We start from the raw sequence: 17,564 nt of genomic DNA on the forward strand, positions 1-17,564 counted from the left end.
CAGACGCTATTATTCGTCTTCTTTTATTTATAGTGCATAWAGCCCATAAATAGTGCTCCAGATGGAAATAACACCATTTGTATTATTACTATTATTCTCCACCCTACTTACTCCCATATGGAGCACGAAAGAATAATTATTAATSAGTAATTATGCAAATATTCTATTGTATATGCAAATCAGAGGGCAAATCTTTTTTTCTGCCGCCACCCTGTAACCAATACCTAATACCTGCAGCACAAAGAACTGCAAAAAAAAGGCAAAAATAAGCAAAACCATACACAGACACACAAAATGGAGCGGCATAAAAAGGGTCAAAAACCGAAGCACATTAAAAAAATAAAAAAGCCAGCAACCGCTCCAGGACCATCGAGAATAAACCGGAAACAAAGAGYCCCAGCCTGGAACCTCCTCCTTCCACATTTTCGGTGTCTATGGTCTGGRTATCCATGGTCTATCAACCTTTCTAATATCTGCTTTCTATTCCTCTTCCTATTTCTAGTTTCAGTATCTGGTTTTTATTGGCTACTTTCTATTCAGTTYGTTGTTCATCTTTCTAGTACCTACTTCCTATTCTTCTCTTTATTCCTGTTTCTGCYGTGYAYATTTTGTTATACTTTTTWATATCTTTCAATTCACCTTGCTGTGGATCTTTCAATCATCTGCTTTCTCCTCACCTGGATTATTTATCTTTCTAGTCTCTACTTGCTAGGTTTGGGGTTAGAGTTTAGGATTAGGGTTAGGATTTAGGGTTAGAGTTTAGGTTTAGGATTTAGGGGTTAGGTTTAGGATTTAGGGTTAGAGTTTAGGGTTAGGCTTTATGGTTAGGTTTATGGTTTAGGGTTAGAGTTTAGGGTTAGGATTTAGAGTTTAGGATTAGGGTTTAAGGTTAGGTTTAGGATTTGGGGTTAGGTTTACGGTTTAGGGTTAGAGTTTAGGGTTAGGTTTATGGTTTAGGGTTAGAGATTAGGGTTAGGATTTAGGGTTTRGGGTTAGGATTCGGGTTGTTGTTGGGGTTAAGGTTTAGCAGTTTGGGTTAGGGATAGAGGTTGGGGTTTAGGATTTAGGGTTTGATTTTCAGTTTATGTTTAGGCTTAGGGAATAGGGTTAGGGTTGAGGGACAGGTTTGTTTTGCACAGGAAGGAAAGCCTGGAAGCCCAGTGTGTCATGGGAAGCTGACTGGTGATCTGTGAGAAACTGGTGGCTCATATCTGAAATATGGAATTCACATTTCCGTGATGGTCGCCTCAAAGATAGTGACAGGTTCTTTTCCCTAGGAATGACCACAGCCATCCCCTGTCACAGGCTGCCCAGACCTGTCTGTCCTGACCCTTTTCGTGCCTGAAATTGAAAATTACATTATTTGTGCAAACCCAACTCCTCCAGAGCGCTCAGGGCCACACGGGCTCGCTCCTCCTGTGCAGATGTGACCCATTTCCTTGCCATGGTTCTCCCATGTGTCAGCCCCGACACCCTGGCGGTGACAGGGCCGTGCTGTTGGGTTGGTGTCTCCACTAACCCCCCAAGGAAATATTCCTCATTATTTGCAGGTTTTTCCTGTCCCAGCAGTGCCACCCTTTGGAGCAGCAGAGGAGGGGCAGCTCCGATCTCTGTGACAGGGACCGGACCAGGGAAGGGCTGGAGCTGTGTCAGGGAGGGTTRGGATGGATCTCAGGGAAAGGTTCTTCTGTCCCCAGAGGGTGCTGGGCATGCTCAGGCTCCCCAGGGAATGGACACAGCCCTGAGGCTGCCAGAGCTCCAGGAGCGTTTGGACAGCACTGCCAGGGATGCCCAGGGTGGGATTTGGGGGTGTCTGTGCAGGGACAGGGATTGGACTGGATGATTCTTGTGGGTCCCTTCCAGTCAGGATATTCTCTCCCTTGGTAGCAGCTCATCAAGGTGATCCTCACAGAGGAGGCTGAGGAAGGCAAGGAAGGGGCCACCACCCCTGCCAGGGTCTCGTGTCTGTCACTGCTGATGTTTATTCGCTTCAGTGGAGGATTTGAAGATGTYTGAAATTAAAGAGAGTGAAGCCCAGAATAACCTGAGCTGGGACCCACAGRGATCATCAGCTCCTGGAAGGTGAATGAGTTGAGAGCTCATTGCTCTGGAAGAGCAGGTGGGGCAGAGAGAGGCACCTGCCACGGTGGTTTTGTCCAAAAAGATTTGGAATTAACAACCCAACAAAATGGGAGAAATTCCCAAGTGTGAGAAAGGGCTGCTGCCATAGAAACAGGTCCTGTCCACACCTTGTATCCTCAGCCAAAGGGAAATGACCCCTCCTGAGGGGGCTGCAGCACCAGGGAATGAAAAAAYCAGTAAGAAAATCTTCTCCCCCCTGCTCAGGGCCCAGCTCTGGTGCTGAAGGAGCTGCCAGGACTTTGTGCCCAGTGGGGTTGGTGCTCCCAGGATGCTCCTGCTTTCCAAACCTCTCCATTTAAACCCTGAGTTTTTCCTTTCTTCCCTGTCAAAACACAAATTCCCCAAAGCTTCATCCCTGAGATACAACAGAAACATCCTGAGGTTCTGCCTGCCAAAACATCCCCTTGGAAAAGGGCCACGATTTTTTACGGGGAAAAGTGTTTTCCAACAAATCCCTCACCTGCAAAACCTGCTGTGTCACCTGAGCAGCAAAGGGAGCCCTGAGGGCTGCAAAGTCCCATCTCCAGACTGTGATTGAATGACAACTCCCACACAGCACCGTGGAATTGTTTCTAAACAAAAATGTAAATGTGTAAAATCCAATCATTTGGAGGGAAAAGCTGTTTTGCAACCTTGCATTTTTCTGGATTGCTGYTTATGGGTTTAATTAAACTCCCGATCATTATTTTGGTAGAAAGTTGGCTTTTTTTCACCTTTTAAATAATAAATACCTAAAGCCAGGCTGCGAATAAAGCCAGCAGATGATTCTCTAATTTCACATTCATTGCAAATATTTAACATGCCATCTCAGCCCAGAACAYTGCATTTCAAAGACTTAAYGTTCCTTTTTGTTAATGCTTAAAGCAAAGAGAACTCTATAAATTGTTATTTTTTCTATTAAGACTTTTATTTTTATCAAATCTGATTCATTCCAGTTTGAAGGGACACACTTCAAAGCAGTTGCCCAGGGTGATTATAAAGCTGCTGAAGTTGGAGTTGGTTAAATTAGATCTGTTTCTCTGCAGCTTTTAATCTTTGAATCCCAGACTGATTTGGGTTGGTTTTATTCCATYCCTGCCATGGAYAGGGMCACCTTCTACTTGTTTTCAAAAGAAGTTTTCTGAATATCRTGTTTCTACCCATTATTTGGGCATGACCTTACCTGGACTCTGCATAAAAACCTTTCCTACTGCCTCAATTACAGATTTGGAGCTGAAATGTAGAGATAAAACCAGAACCTGGAGACATTCAACAAAGAGAGGGAATAAAAACCCCTCAGTAGCAGGTGGTAAAACCAGAGTGAAGATCAGTCAGAAAAAATCTGTGGCTCAGAGGAGCTGGAGTTGGAGTGTTTCAGATGCAAAGAATTCTGTGGCTGTGAAGGGGAAAGGAGCAGGACCTGTTCCACTGGGAATAAATCCTCACTTTAAAATGCCCCTGGATGAAGCAGAAGCAGAGTTTGGCTCTCAGCAGAGCCCTGTGTGTGTGCAGAGGGGAAATCCAGCATGGATGTGAATGTGTCAGGGCACTCAGAGGGGCTGAGCCTTCCTGATTTACACCCAGGAAAGCCCAGAACTCTGCTCCAGGAAATAAAAAATGCYCTTTTTGCTGGAAGCTGTCGAGCCTCACCAGGCACAAACCCTGACAGAGTTTGTGCTTTGCCCTCTGAGCTTGGACACAAATCCTGTGCCTGGTCCCCTTCCCTCACTCCCAGCCCTGGGATCTTTGCTTTTCCTGGGAATAAACCAATCCCCTTCATGTGCCAAAAGAGATTTTTTTTAACRTTTTCCACCAAAGCAGGAACCTGTCAGCTCCTGTCCTGTATCAGCTGGGCACACACAGGAGCAGGGCTGCAGAATTTGTACCAACAGATGGCATTTTCCTTGCCTGTGCTTCCCAATTAAAAATCTCAGGGTAAAGCAGGAGTCAGAGGTGACATTTTTGTCTCCAGAGGAAAATCTCTATGGATGTCACAGCAAGAGCACTGAGTGGTGCTGTGGAGGGTTTGGGAGCTTCCCCGAGTGCTGGGAGTTCTGAACAAAGTTATTTAATGCCTCTGTTGCCWGTGTGATCCTGACTCACTTCCTGCTCTGGTGCCAAGCGATCTGCTGTGTGCAGTCAATCTAATCCTTCCATGTGGGCTCCAGCCCAGATGAGGCAGGAATGGGTTGGTTTTTTTTTTTTTTTTGGGCTGAAGTGGGGGTTTTCTCCAGAGCTTGGTGTGTGTTTACATCAGGAATCCCTCGTGTTCCTGCAGGGTCAGGGAGAACAGGGGACAGTTGGTTCTRTCAGTCCCAGGGCAGCAAATGAGCCACTGATGCTGCTCCATTGATGGGATTTTTGTATCCAATACAAAATCCTGGAGCTAAATATGGTATTTGACATAATTCTGTGATTTTGTTTTCTCTGAACACAGCACAATCGCTTCAGTTCCYTGATTCCTGGGGATTTGGTTTGCACACATCTCTGGGAGGAGAGAAAACTCTGGGTTCTGTTCAGTAATTCCTCTGGCTTCACTTGTGGCACCACGACATCTTCAGCTGAAGTCCAATCTTTAATTATTTATTTCTAATTAGGAATTGGATTTTTTACCTCTGTAGAGGTCACAGCTGACCTTAGGACAGACTCAGTTGCCAGAGCAGCTTCTTCCCTGAAGTTCTTGCCTGTTTATATTGGAACTCTTCCCTATTTCCTTTGAATGTGTGATCAAGGAGTGTTGATGACACACAGGGCACTCCCCATCCATGGTTTGGGCTGGCTGGGATTTTTACAGAAGGATTTTACCCCCAGAAGCCACAGACACATCAGTCCCATGGCTGTCAGAACACAAACTGAAGGGCTTTATTTTATTCATAGTTTCAGTGATGATTTCCTGACATCCTTAGTGTTTAATGATTGCAGAAAAATGGGAAAAGGAAACCCGTTGGTTCAGTTTGCAGAAGGAGAAAGGAGTAAAAAATTAAGCTTTCCTTAGTCAAAAGTCAAACTCATAGGATTTACTCTTTGAAAGGGAATAAGAGAATATCTCATTTTGGCTTTGAAACTTCCGATGTTTTTAAGGGCTAACGAAGCACAGTGAGGCAGTTGTGTGTGGAATTCTTCACAAGGGCAGCTGACTGCTCAAACAGCTTTTAAACAAAGACTTTGGGAATTCAAAGGGCTTTAAAGCAGCTCTGAACTGTGCTCAGCTGCTGGGTGATCCATTGAGGTTTGCTGTGGAGCAGAACACGTACAGATCCTCCCTGGTTAGAGTAGGCTGTGAAATATTTAATACTCTGAGCAGCCTGTGCAGATACTCCTGTGCTCTTCCCCAGAGGTTGGTTTGTATTGAGTTGTGTCCACTGAGGACAGTGACAAATCCAGATCTTTAATTCCAGATTAATTGGCAGCACTGAAATGATTTCCCCTCTGTTTTTGTAAATGTTAATGTGACCTGATCATGTCCTACCTGTGTGTGATTTCCCCTTCCCCAGACCTTCATCTGTACTTCCTGCATCCTTGGAATGCTACACAATGGATGGACGTGCTGAGTGCAAATGTTTATGAATTGCACAGCACCTTCACACAGATTTCTAGATTCTGACTAGAGAGAGACCTGGAAATCCCTCATTATGYTTACAGAGATGTTAAAAACAAACTGCAGTTCATGGTCTGTTGGTTCTGCACTGTCTAAACCAGGTTCTTGATTGGCTTTCAGGCAGGTGACCGAGGTTTTACCCACAAATATGCTGCTCTTCTGGAAAACAAATGCAATTTATTATTGGATGTTTCCTTGACCCCCCCCCCATTCCAGTAACAGATGTTCAGAAAGATGGCATAAAAATCATCAAGGGCTGTAGAAACCGTTGATAATGATGAAGTGCTTGTCCTGCAGGTTTATTTGYACATTTTGCTGTATAAAACCGTAATCTCCTTTTACATCTCACAACTTTTCCTTGTACAGAAAATAGCTGTAAACAATTTACTACCAAAATTTCTTCTGCCATTTTACCCTCCTGTGAAAGAATGAAAAGTTCCTCAGTTTTTGCTCTTTTCACTACTAATAAATAGAAGCCACTGGAGCCAGTGAAGGGAAATGTTACAGAAGCTTTGCAATGTTTTCTTGCTCTCCATGCCCYTTCCAAACACAAACCTGAGGAAGTCTTTGTCAAAGCTGTTTTTTTCCCCCAGATTTCCTCCCCAGGTGTTCAGGAGGAGGCTCTGTTGCAGTGCTGGGCTACAACAGCTGCTCACACCATGGAGCAGAGCTGGTGTCACAGCCAGGACAGGATGGAGCTGACTATTCCAGGGAACAGATCTGGCAAAATGTTCCACAGCTCATAAACACTTTGCCTGTAGTGTGTGTTGAAAGATTTTTCTCCTCTAACTGCTGACCTCAAAAAATACTGAACATTTCTCTGCTGCAGCCCAGCACAAGCCAGCAGCAGGGTTTGGGTGTTGCTGGACTGGCAGCAGGGAGGTRGAATTCAGCTGGTTCATCCTGGGGTGGTTCAGGRGAGAGGCAAAGCCTCCAGCACACAGAGCCTGAAGGAAAGAAATGCTTTTCAGCACCACCAGGTAATGCAGCAAAGGATTATCAACCTGGAATATTTCAAGGTAGCCCCAGGAAGGCTGACTGGGACAGGAGGGCTCAATCCCTCTCTGTCACATGCCCAGGATCCAAGTTTTGCAGAGATGTGGCCCCAGTCACCACCACTGGTGTCCCTCCTGCTGCAGCTCTTGTATGGCTTTAGTGTTTGATGTCCCACACCAGTTCCTGCTGGGCTCAGTGCCAGCTGCCAGGATTTGGCTCCATTAATCCAGTTTTCCTGTGCATGCCATGGGATGACATCACTGATGAGACCAGTTCATTCTGGATGTTTAGAGCAGTAAAGCAGGAAGAAAACTTCTGATACATACACTGAGAATCTGTTTCAAAATTGGTATCACAGATTTCCGTCCGTTTTCTTCTTCCTGCCCACACTGCTGGTTCTCTTCTCTGGTGTCTGTGGAGATGCCCAGGGCTGATGTTCTGCCATTTCATGGTTTGATTTTCCATAACTGCAAAGAGATAAGAGAGGGAGTTTGGGTCTAACTGGAATGTTCTTCATCTACAGGTAACASTCTGTGTCTCTTGCCCATCCTGCTTTGCTCAGTGAGCTTCAGTTTCAGGATGAACCACAGGAGGATTGGGATAAAGGAACCCTGGATTCTCAGAACTTGACCTAAAGAGAACTAAAACTGAAGTGAGCCCTGTCCTTCCCCCCAAAACTGGCTCAGGGAGGTGGAGACTCACCCAGCATGTTCTGCTCTCTGGATTCCCAATACAAACCCACAGCCCCTCTCAGGGCTGTGACCCCAGAGCTGTTCTGTTGGTTGGGACAGGGACACTCACTCTGATATTAAATCCTAGCAGGTCACTGATCACTCCTGAGACAGCAGAGAGGATGACAACTCGTGTGATGTTGTAGATCARTGGGTTCATGGTCAGTCCATACAGCCTGAATGGACTATCCAATTCCTGCAGTGAAGGGACAAGGGAAAGAGTCCATTAGGCATCAATATCAAAGAATTCCTGCTCTGTCTTTTACCTCAGCACTGGCACTCCAGCAGATTGTGCTGCCCCAGGGTGCCTCTGTGTCCTTCCTTAAATGTGTGTACAGAATTCCCACTGTTTCAGAGACRTCTCCTGCTGAATCCAAAGTCTGACAACAAGAGCCTGACACAACAGGCTGCAGAATTACCCAGATTGATCTGTGTGACTCCCAGACTCTGCTCATTCCTTCCCAAAATCTCACAGCGAGCTCCAGCATGGGAGCTGCTGAAGGAAAACAGACTGGAGCAATCAGGAGATGCTGTGCTCACATCAACCTCTCCTCTCAGTTAAATCATAACTCATCCAAAGTCCACAGCACTAATTACCCACACTGAGCTTGCACTGCTCCATCTCCTGTCACAGCTGCATGAGCACTGACAAGCCTCCTTTGTGAGAATTAACCTCAAGAGTCAAGGGAAGGGCAGGGCCAAATGGCACTGCCATAAGTCAGTGCTTCCACAAAATCCAGCCATTCAGGCAGAGCATCTCACCTTCAGCAGCTTTGTGGACAGTTTCAGCACGTTGTTTACCAGAGACAGCTGCTCCTTCTTGTTTGGCTTCTTCTCCATCTTCAGGTACAAGTTTATCTGTGACAGACACCACAGGCCAGGGGTTGATATTCCAGCACCAGCCCACAATTTTGCAGTCTGTTGTCACTGCTAAAGTACTGAATTTAGCACTGATAACATCATTTTTTCCCAGCTGTTTTGGATAACACACATTAACTCAAGAGACCAAAATCATCTAGAGTTTGAGTCTGTCCCAACACAACCAGCTCATCCCTCCCATGTTGACCAATGCTTTGTTGCCTTCTGGACAACACAAGGGTTGATTCTAAATTTTAAACCTTGATTCCAGTATTGGATCTGCTTTGAAACACAGTAATTATATCCAAGCCACAAAGCCCAAGGGAGAACAAGCTAAATGGAGCTACCTGCTCAGTGAGCAGGATGGAGATGTTACTGTATTTCTTGTTGGTCTCAGAGCCCAGAGATGCCAGGCGCAGCAGAAAGAGGAGCAGCGCTGCCTCCCACATCAGGAACTCCCAGTTGTAAGCTGCACTCAGAAAGGTTTTGTGACCCTTAAGAACCTGTATGGGGAAAAAACAAAGCAGCAAATGTCAATGGCAAGGTGCCTGGTCTTGGSAGAAGTGAACAAGCACTGCCCTTGCTCCTCCTCTGCCCTTCGTGCTCTATAGCCACTGACAGTTCTTCCCACRAAGTGTAAATCATTCCTGTGATGAGGGTAGAGAAAGATCTCATAACCTGGCTTTAGCTTGGAATTGGATATTTTTTCCTTCTGCTCAGAAAAGGACCCTTGTGCTCCTCTCCCCTCCCTCTGTCCAACAACAGGCAATGAAGAGCCTTTCCTTATGCCACTGGCAGCCTCAGCCAGGCTAAGCAGCTCCTGCCTTTCCCAGTATGGACTCACACAGCTGGAATTGTCACTCTTTCCTCTGGAAACCCATGCATTACAAAAACAGTCACAGCAGTGAGAGTATCTACAAACCACCAGGCTCTGCTACCACAGCTGCACCTTCAGGGGATCAAGAACCTGCCTGAACACAGCACTGCCCAAGAAAAGAGCACCAGCATTGGCACTGCTGCCTGTAACAGGTTCAGTGAAGGGTTAAAAGGTGCCAATAATGGTTCTTGACCTGCTTTTCCACATGTTGGTTACAGAGGATGCTGCAATCAGCCCTCTGGAATAAATGTGCTGTGAACACCTGAGGTTCTTGGGCAGAGTCTCCTTGTGCCCAAATGGCCATATCCTGAAATTTTCCTTGTGATTATAAAACCCCCGACTTTGCTCTGCAAACAGAGAATGAATGTCTATTTCCAACTAAAAATGACAAAGCTCTTAAAAAATGCAACACTCTCTGCATTACTCTGGGGTCAAACAGCTCCAGTTCAWGATTTTTGTAGGCTGGTGAAAAAAAAGCCTCCAGCACTTGGGAGGGTTTCCCCTACTTCATAAACCACCAAGGTTAAMATCTCACCTGGGCACAGCAGATAAAAGCAATTGAAAGAGCCAGTAAAAAGACTGAGGACACAACAACATCCACAGACCTCTGGGGGCCTCGTCTCTGTGGAAACAAGGACATGGGGTCAGGGCTGAGCTGGGGTGTGCAGCCAAAACTCACCACAAACAGCTGTCACTGTCACAGCCTCTGTAATAACCAAAGATCAGAACTCACCTTCAGATAGGAGCGAAGGGACAACCAGATCTTGATGTTCTCCACCTTCTTGAGCCTGAAGTGAGGGATTTCGTATTTCCTGGCTTTCCGAGCAGATGTAATGTGACTGAAAAGCTTGGCAAACAAAAATCTCTGAAAATTCAAAACAAAACCATAAATWAGTCTAAAACAGAACAGAYTGCTTGGGATTGTCAGTGGTACCTGGCAAAAAGGGTCACAGGGGAAGCCCAGCATGAGACCTGGGTGCTCAACCTCTCTGGCAGCGGCTGTTTTCACAGAATTCCAGACTGGTTTGTGTTGGGAGAGACCTTAAAGCTCATCTWTTTCCAGCCCTTGCCATGGGCAGGGATACCTTCCACTAGACCAGGCTGCTCCAAGCCCCAGCCAAYCTGGCCTTCYAGGGMTGGAGCAGCCACACYTTCTCTGGGCAACAGAAASGGGACAGGRTAAGACCTTGRGGACAGGTAAGAGGGGKMACAGGGCTGTCAGGAATGGTATKGATAGGTGRAATTTGTGACAGATCAAKGARAGYYTTTCCAGAYTCCCCTCCCTGATCTTGAGATGAGCTTTAAGGTCATTCCCATTTTGATTCCTGCTTGCCACGTTCCTGAAAGGCAGCAGAACCTTTAAAACCCACCTGTTTGTACGTTCTCTCAGCAACACACATCATGAAGAAAAACATCCAAGTCAARCAGAGCCTTTCCAGGAAGTTGATGGCAGACAGGATGAGCACAGGGGTGCTGGCAGGGGCTCCACAGAAGATGTGCAGAAGTTCTATCAGGGAAATGGAGCAGAGCTGCTCYAGGTTATCTGTACGGAAGAGTCTGTAGAGGAATGGCAGGAAGGCCAATCCGATTGTGATGATATTTCCCAGCATTTGATACCCCACTCCTTGCTGGTAGGCATTAACCTGGCAAGCAGGAATAAAAATGGGATGAAGACCTGGGGTTTGCATCAAAGAAAAGGACTGCTGTCATGGCAGCATCAATTCAGGCAAGCAATCAGTTCCCCTTCCCTTCACAGGACAGAGCCCAAAATAATCCCACCCATTTCAGTCAAAACCCAAAACCAATCAGCCAAATAATCAAACCCCCACCTTCAGCAATAGAGAAAATCAGCAATAATAAGCACTTTYGTCAGTCTTCAGCAGACCTCCTAAACTGGGGGTTAGGCAATTTTTAAATAAGAATATGTGGAATAACCATCTCTGCAGCTGGGGAGGGGCCAGTTTCATTCTGCCCCAAATATTTGCATATGTAACTATTCCCAGGAGTTTTGGTGATTGTTTTCCAAAGTGAGAGAGAGAGGTTGCAATGCCACACAGCTCCCTTACCCTGCTCATGATAATCCCACTGATCTCCAGCACAGACATGTCCACCTTCTTGCAGTCATTCCCTTCCCAGATCAGAGCACTCACTTTGGCAGACGCTGGGCTGGTGTTTTGCAGCCAAAACAGATGGTTCTAGAAAAGACAGAGGAGTGCAAAAGGTGGSTCAGATCTTTCTGTCCTGCTGTAAGTAATGCCTTTACCTCGAATGCATTTGTATTGAGAGGTGAGTTCAAATCTGGGTGAAATACTTYGTTTTGGGATAAATAGTGGTGCAGATAACAGCAGCAGGGAGGAATGAATTGATCACTGAATTGTTGATACTGTTTAGAGCATTCCTCATCCGGGTTGTTCACCTTACACCAACAGCATCCCCATGTGCTGTTTTTATCTGGRAGATGGGGAGAAGTATTTCCAGCTCCTGGATGGAAATCACCAACCTGCTGGAAGACATCCTCCTTGAKATCCCTGCGGGGGTCCCTGGTGCTGCGCTCCTCGCTGTCACTGGTGCCTGAGGAGCGGCACTCAGGGCCGTGCAGGAGATCATCCCACAGCATGTCCTCGGTCTCWGAGTCCTGCCGGGTGCTCTCCGAGTCCCGCCGGCTCACGCTGCAGCTCCGGGGCCCCACGCTCAGGCACGACCTGGGCTCCTTGGAAYAGCAGCAAAGTTTGCACAGCACAGCCCCAATTTGTAAAACCACCCCCTCCTTCTCTTCCTCCTCCTCCTTCCCCCCAGCAATCACTGGAGCAGCTTCCCAGGGCTTTGAGTGCTCCCAGCTGCACCCAYACAGTGGAAATGGTTTAAGAACTCACACAGATCCCATCAGTTCCCCACTTTCATTCCCAACCTACAAAATAAAAGTGGACGCACTCATTCTAATAMAAAAATAYCCTTTTTATGCCTTTTGAACAGTCKGTTTTAATATTTYATTTATATTTTATATTAATTTTCATGTTTATAACTTGATATTCACATGTTTTATTTATATTTTGTTTTCAGGTAGGGGAAGCATCAGGGGCAAAACAAGCAAAGTAATGAAGTGACTCAGTACTTCTCACAAAACAGATTTATTCYTTCATTATAGGAGYTGGACTTGATCCTTGTGGGTCCTTTCCAACCAAGGATATTCTGTGATTTTAAAATCAAAATTTATTAGCTTAAAAGCTGCAAGCACAGCGCTGCCTMAACCACAAGAGCAATTGCAGCAATTCCACAGGAGCAATTAGAGGCAGCTTGGACYGTCYTTTGCTGCCAACARTTATTTGTTTGTTTGTTTGGGGTTTGTTTAACAAAGCAGCACCAYCAGGATTGTGAACAGGCTGAATGTTTACAAAGCTGTCAGGAGCAGCGAGGGAGGCAGGTCTCCTGAAGACTCTGAAGTACACTAATTTCATAATGGTCTGTTCTGATGGATGGAGGGTTGGAACAAGATGAGCTTTAAGATCCCTTCCAAYCTAAYMCAATCCATTCTCTGATTCTGTGAACCCTGCCAGGCCTGGCAATGCTCCCTCTCCTGACTTTATGACCATACCTGCCTGTATAATGTGGATTCCAGTTCAGACTCCACGACACTGTCAGAGTCTCTGGCACCTTTCAGGGCTTGCTTGACCTGCCAAAACCAAAGGAAAACCACCTCATTACCCATAGCACAACAAGGTGTGGAAAACAGCACAAATCCCCCCTGGGTACCTGTGAGACAGCCTGGTTCAGAGAAACCAGAGGCCTCTTTTTCTTCTCCTCATAGCTGTTGTCACTGGAAGCCCCTTCCATGCTGTGGCGTAACAGGACCCTTTGTGCCACGGCCTCGGCATCCTCCTCACTCGACAGCTCATCTGAAAGGCCGTCCCTGTTGGTGCCATCATCCTGGAAATGCAGGGCCAAAGCCACCACAAAAGACCAGCTTGAGTGCCATCAAAGGCCCAGAGGCAGAGCTGCCCCCCTGGTACAGCCCTCACTGCCTGCAGAGCCACAGAATGATACCCACAGAATGCACAGAAACAGAATTCACCTGGCATCACAGAGACTTCACAGATTTTAACTCCTTCTGCCTGCTCTTGTCTTGCCTCACAGGTAATGAGAGGGAATTCTGGAGGGGTGGAGTTGGAGTTGGGGCAAGGGCAGAAAGAGGGGGAGGCAGCAGCAGCTCTTGGCTGTGCCTTACCAGCAGCCTTAAGCCCAGGAGAACAGATGTCTCTRCAAGCTGGGGGATAAAATCCTGTGCTGTGCACCTAACTGAGCTCTGCCCCTCTCCAAACTCCTTCACACAGAGGAGTTGGCATGGCACAGTATGACAGAATTCCACACAGGATCTATTCCAAAGCCTTCTTGTGGGAATTAACACCCAGCTGATCCAGAGCAGACTCAGAAGTAATTTCCAAAATCTTTAGGTTTCAGAGCTTTCAATAGTGGTCACAATGCTTTAGTTTTCTCTTCCCAAGGCATGTCTGAGTCTCACAACACAAAATATTTTATAGAATTTCTTTTGAAAATGGACAATTTATTTAATCATTACCAGCACTCTCCCTTAACCGAACACCTTGTGATCAGTAGTCTCAAAAATTAAACAAGCTCTTTGGTAAAACAGACATTTCCAGGACTGTCTGTGTTTGGCCAGCTTGGACAGGGCTTAGAGCAGCTGGGTCTAGTGGAAGGTGTCCCTGCCCACAGCAGGGTGTGAGATGAGATGGGATTTAAGGTCCCTTCCAACCCAAACTATTCTGGTATTCTGTTCTATGATTATGAAAAGATGCTGACAGCAAAGTAYCAGCACCTTTTCAGCTGCTCAGTGAGAGGCAGGAAGGGGTTTTTATTTTCCCTAAATGCAGGCAAAGATTAGAAGAAGGAGAGAGTATCTTGCATTAGATAAAGTTAAATACCAAAACCACAGAAACTGTGATTCCAGAGGGATCTCCCCTGGCWGTACCTGATGGCTCTTCTCCCCATCAGAAAGTTTACTTTTCTCTTTGGAGTGCAGCAGCCTGTGCTCAGATCTGGCCTGTCTGRGTTTGATGCCATCACCTGCAGCACCCACATCAGTTTCTGTCTCAGTCCCTTTCTCAGCTACCAGCTTTACTCTTCTATTCCTAGGAGAGAAAATGCAATTAAATGCTTTTTTGTCAGGGGAAAACTCTTGGGGGTAAAACATYCTGGTCTTTCCCTTGTCACACAGCTGCAGCATCAAACAAGATACCTAAGGGATAAATCACTGTCTTTGGCTGAGAGCTTTGTGTGYCGAGTCTGGTAAAGAGATTTATATCTGCTTCAATATCACTCAACACTGTGTTTTTTAACTCTAACAGTATCTTAAAACTTYTAAACCAAGGGGAAATTTTTCATTATTTTTATTAAAAAAAAAAACAAACAGTAAGAGCAATTCAGAAGACAAAAAGTCCTTGTGAAGAAAAAGCTGGAAACTCATGAGGAAATTCACCTGCGAATACAGGAGAAACCAATGAAATATTATACCATATAAGCTCTCCTCCTTTTCCTGGAGTTACTTTTAGAGAAGAAAGGTGCCAAAGTGAGACATCTGTCAAACCAGAAGGCACAATTGCTTCTGGAAATMAGGTAAAATGGCAATATAATGTGAGCACACACTCAAACAAGGTCACTTCTCTGATAAATAAACTCCACCACATTCTACAGCTCACCTAATGCTTTGTTTTACACGATCTAATTTTATGCAATCTGATTTTGTATGATCTAATAAGGACATACTAAATATTCTGAGGACTTGGCTTCCCACATTACCAAGAAAATTTTTGATTCAAAAGAGACTGACAGGCTGTGGGGATSTCAGTAACAGCACATGCTGTGCCTTCGTTCTCCAGGTACCAAATTGTTCCCAATGTCACGACAAGCACCACAAAGCAGGGATCATGTACCTCCTCTGGAAGAGCAGATTGGACAAACTGGTGAGGAGAGATGCAGAGCCAGCCTGCTCTTCCTTGCTGRTTCGGTCAGGACAAGACCAACTGCTCCCATCCATGCCCACAGATTTGCGTAACTTCCTGATTTTTAAGATAAGGAGAATTAAGTTGGTACAAGAAGATACTTTAAGGCCTTTCTCAAAAGATCTGACTGAGATTTGAACAGCTTTTCGGATGTCATTTTTCTTAAGCCATGCRAACAGAATGCTGATTTCCAAATACAAAAGTTCTGCCGATACCCCTAACACACGAGGACATCACAACAAATAAAATCCAGACAAAACCTTTGCTGCAGCAACTTGGAAGGAGGGAAAACTCAATCCACCTCCATTATGCTGTGCTCACACAGCCCATGTCCAGTCGTGACCCCAGCCCAGGATCCTGCTGGCACTCACCTGCGGCGCCGGCTGAGCCCGTTGTTCCCTGCAGGTCTGTTCACCTGGGTGGACACAATCTGACAGTGAACTGTCCCCAGCAGCAGCATAAGGCACAGGGGTCCCATCACTTCACTGGCACTCACAGCAGGCACCATGAAATACAGCACCACTGCTACGACTGCAAAGGGGAAACGGCACAAATGCAAAAATTAAGAGCCTGGCCCAGTTCTTCTGTCTCAATCACTTATTTTGACTCTGCTTCACTGCATTATTATTTATTGTCTGCACTTACTAGTACCACACACCTTGAAATGTACATTATGTAGGTTCCAAATAAGATTTTCATGCTTTAGATTATGGACTCACTGAGCTTGGAAAAACCCTCTGAGACTGAGTTCAAGTGCTCCCCTGGCACTGCCAGGTACACCCCTAACCCATGTCCCCAAGAGCCACATCCACACATTCTCTGATGTCACATTCCTCACAGGAAAAGGTTTATGGCACAGCCTGCTCCCTCCCCTCACCTTGCATAATGTAGAGCACCAAGAGCCACATGAAAATACGCTGGGAAGTGACCTGTATCCACCACTGGCTGAACAAGGGGAAAAACACCACTCTCACAATTCCTTTCCGCGTCAGTGATGTCCAGGGAATTTCAGGCTTGGCTTTGGCAAAAGTAGAGCCTTGAAATTAAAAGGGAAATAAGCCATTATTAACTGTGAATCACAAGAACTCCCCAGCCCTGCCACAGGGCCAAGAAGGGGGAGACAGCAGCCCAGCTTCAGGCACCAGTCAAAGCCACACAGACCCAGCAGGCACACCTAAAGCAGCCCCTTTTCTTCTCTCAGAGCACTTGCTCTGACCCTTCCCTGCCCACCCAGCCCTGCTCCCACCGACCACTTCYGCTGAGCCACCCCAAATTCCTCCTTCTCTCCTCTCAGGCTTTTAGTGCTCCTTTTGCCTCAGTGCTCACAAGCAGGGGCTCCCCTGGCAGCAGAGCAGGTTCTGCTTCCCCCACCCTGCACAAAGCTGGGATGCCCTTACAGAACTATGGAATGCCCTGAGCTGGAAGGGACCACAGGGATCGCCAATCCCTGGCCCCGCACAGCAACATTCATGTGTTATCATCAGTGTTCTCAGCACAAATCCAAAACACAGCCCCACACCAGCTACTGTGAMGAAAATAAACTATCCCAGTCAAAGCCAGCACACCTACATGCATTATTTTGGTATCTGGAGCCTTTAAAAAGGATAATTCAGTATTTTTCTTCCCTTAATGGATCTGGATCATTTGTCTTTTTCCTCTTTCTAGTGCTTCCCRCCCTGTGCATCCCTGGCAGCACTATSCAAACACACCTGGAGCTCTGGCAGCCTCAGYGCTGCGCCCATTCCCCGGGGAGCCTGTTCACTGCCCGATCACCCTCTGGGGCAAAAACCTTTTCCTTGATATCCAACCTAAACCCTCCCCTGACACAGCTGTAGCCGCTCCCTCGGTGCCATCCCTGTCTCAGAGAGGAATGCCCATTCCCAGCACCCCTCACCGCTGATCAGATCCACGTCTATCAGATCGGGCTGGATGTGCCCCTTTTTCTTCGGCTTGTTCTTGAAGCCCTGTGGGGCGGAACACACGGSCGGGTTAGTGGCGAGGGGCGCGGGGCCCGCCCTCCCCCCGCCGCCGTTACCTTCATCTGGGTCTGCTCCACGGCCTTCTCCCATATCTGCTGGTCGTAGGCCCCAATCTGCGGGGAGAGGAGGCTGAGGGCACGGCCGGGCCCGCGCCCGCCCGCGCCGCGCCGCACTCACCTTCTTTTGGTACCATGAAATGGCATCGCGACAGGCCATGGGGGGGGGGGGCGGCAGGACCGGCGCGGCCCCGGTACCGACACCGGCCAGGGAGCGACCCCGGTACCGACCCCGGCCCGGGACCGACCCCGGCCCCGTTACCCGGGAAACCAGCGGCGCTCGACTGGCTCCGCCTGCCGCCCCCACACCCCCACCCCCTCCCCAGGCAGCGCC

At 47.1% G+C, this 17,564-nt stretch overlaps 1 protein-coding gene across 3 annotated transcripts; it reads right to left on the reverse strand.

The window, feature by feature from the left end:
* Positions 1-5,806: 5,806 nt before the first annotated feature.
* On the reverse strand, positions 5,807-17,529 carry PHTF1 (putative homeodomain transcription factor 1). 3 transcript variants are annotated; one of them, XM_057384237.1, is made up of 18 exons: positions 17,352-17,529; positions 17,231-17,287; positions 17,090-17,159; positions 16,073-16,231; positions 15,567-15,726; positions 15,127-15,252; positions 14,166-14,325; positions 12,932-13,105; positions 12,774-12,851; positions 11,682-11,891; positions 11,248-11,376; positions 10,552-10,824; positions 9,915-10,046; positions 9,717-9,803; positions 8,652-8,807; positions 8,209-8,304; positions 7,517-7,642; positions 5,809-7,182 (listed from the first exon to the last, which is right to left on the reverse strand). In XM_057384237.1, the coding sequence occupies exons 1-18, from the start codon at positions 17,388-17,390 to the stop codon at positions 7,162-7,164; spliced, it is 2,253 nt and encodes a 750-aa protein (XP_057240220.1). In that variant the 5' UTR covers positions 17,391-17,529; the 3' UTR covers positions 5,809-7,161. The 3 variants fall into 3 exon arrangements, with proteins under 3 accessions (XP_057240219.1, XP_057240220.1, XP_057240221.1); XM_057384238.1 differs by lacking the exon at positions 17,231-17,287 and having other exon boundaries at positions 5,812-7,182; XM_057384236.1 differs by having other exon boundaries at positions 5,807-7,182; positions 17,090-17,529.
* Positions 17,530-17,564: the final 35 nt, after the last annotated feature.

This window comes from Malurus melanocephalus, unplaced genomic scaffold (assembly GCF_030028575.1).
Source record: "Malurus melanocephalus ecotype Western Australia unplaced genomic scaffold, MMel_1.1 scaffold_693, whole genome shotgun sequence".
Classification (NCBI taxonomy): Eukaryota; Metazoa; Chordata; class Aves; order Passeriformes; family Maluridae; genus Malurus; species Malurus melanocephalus.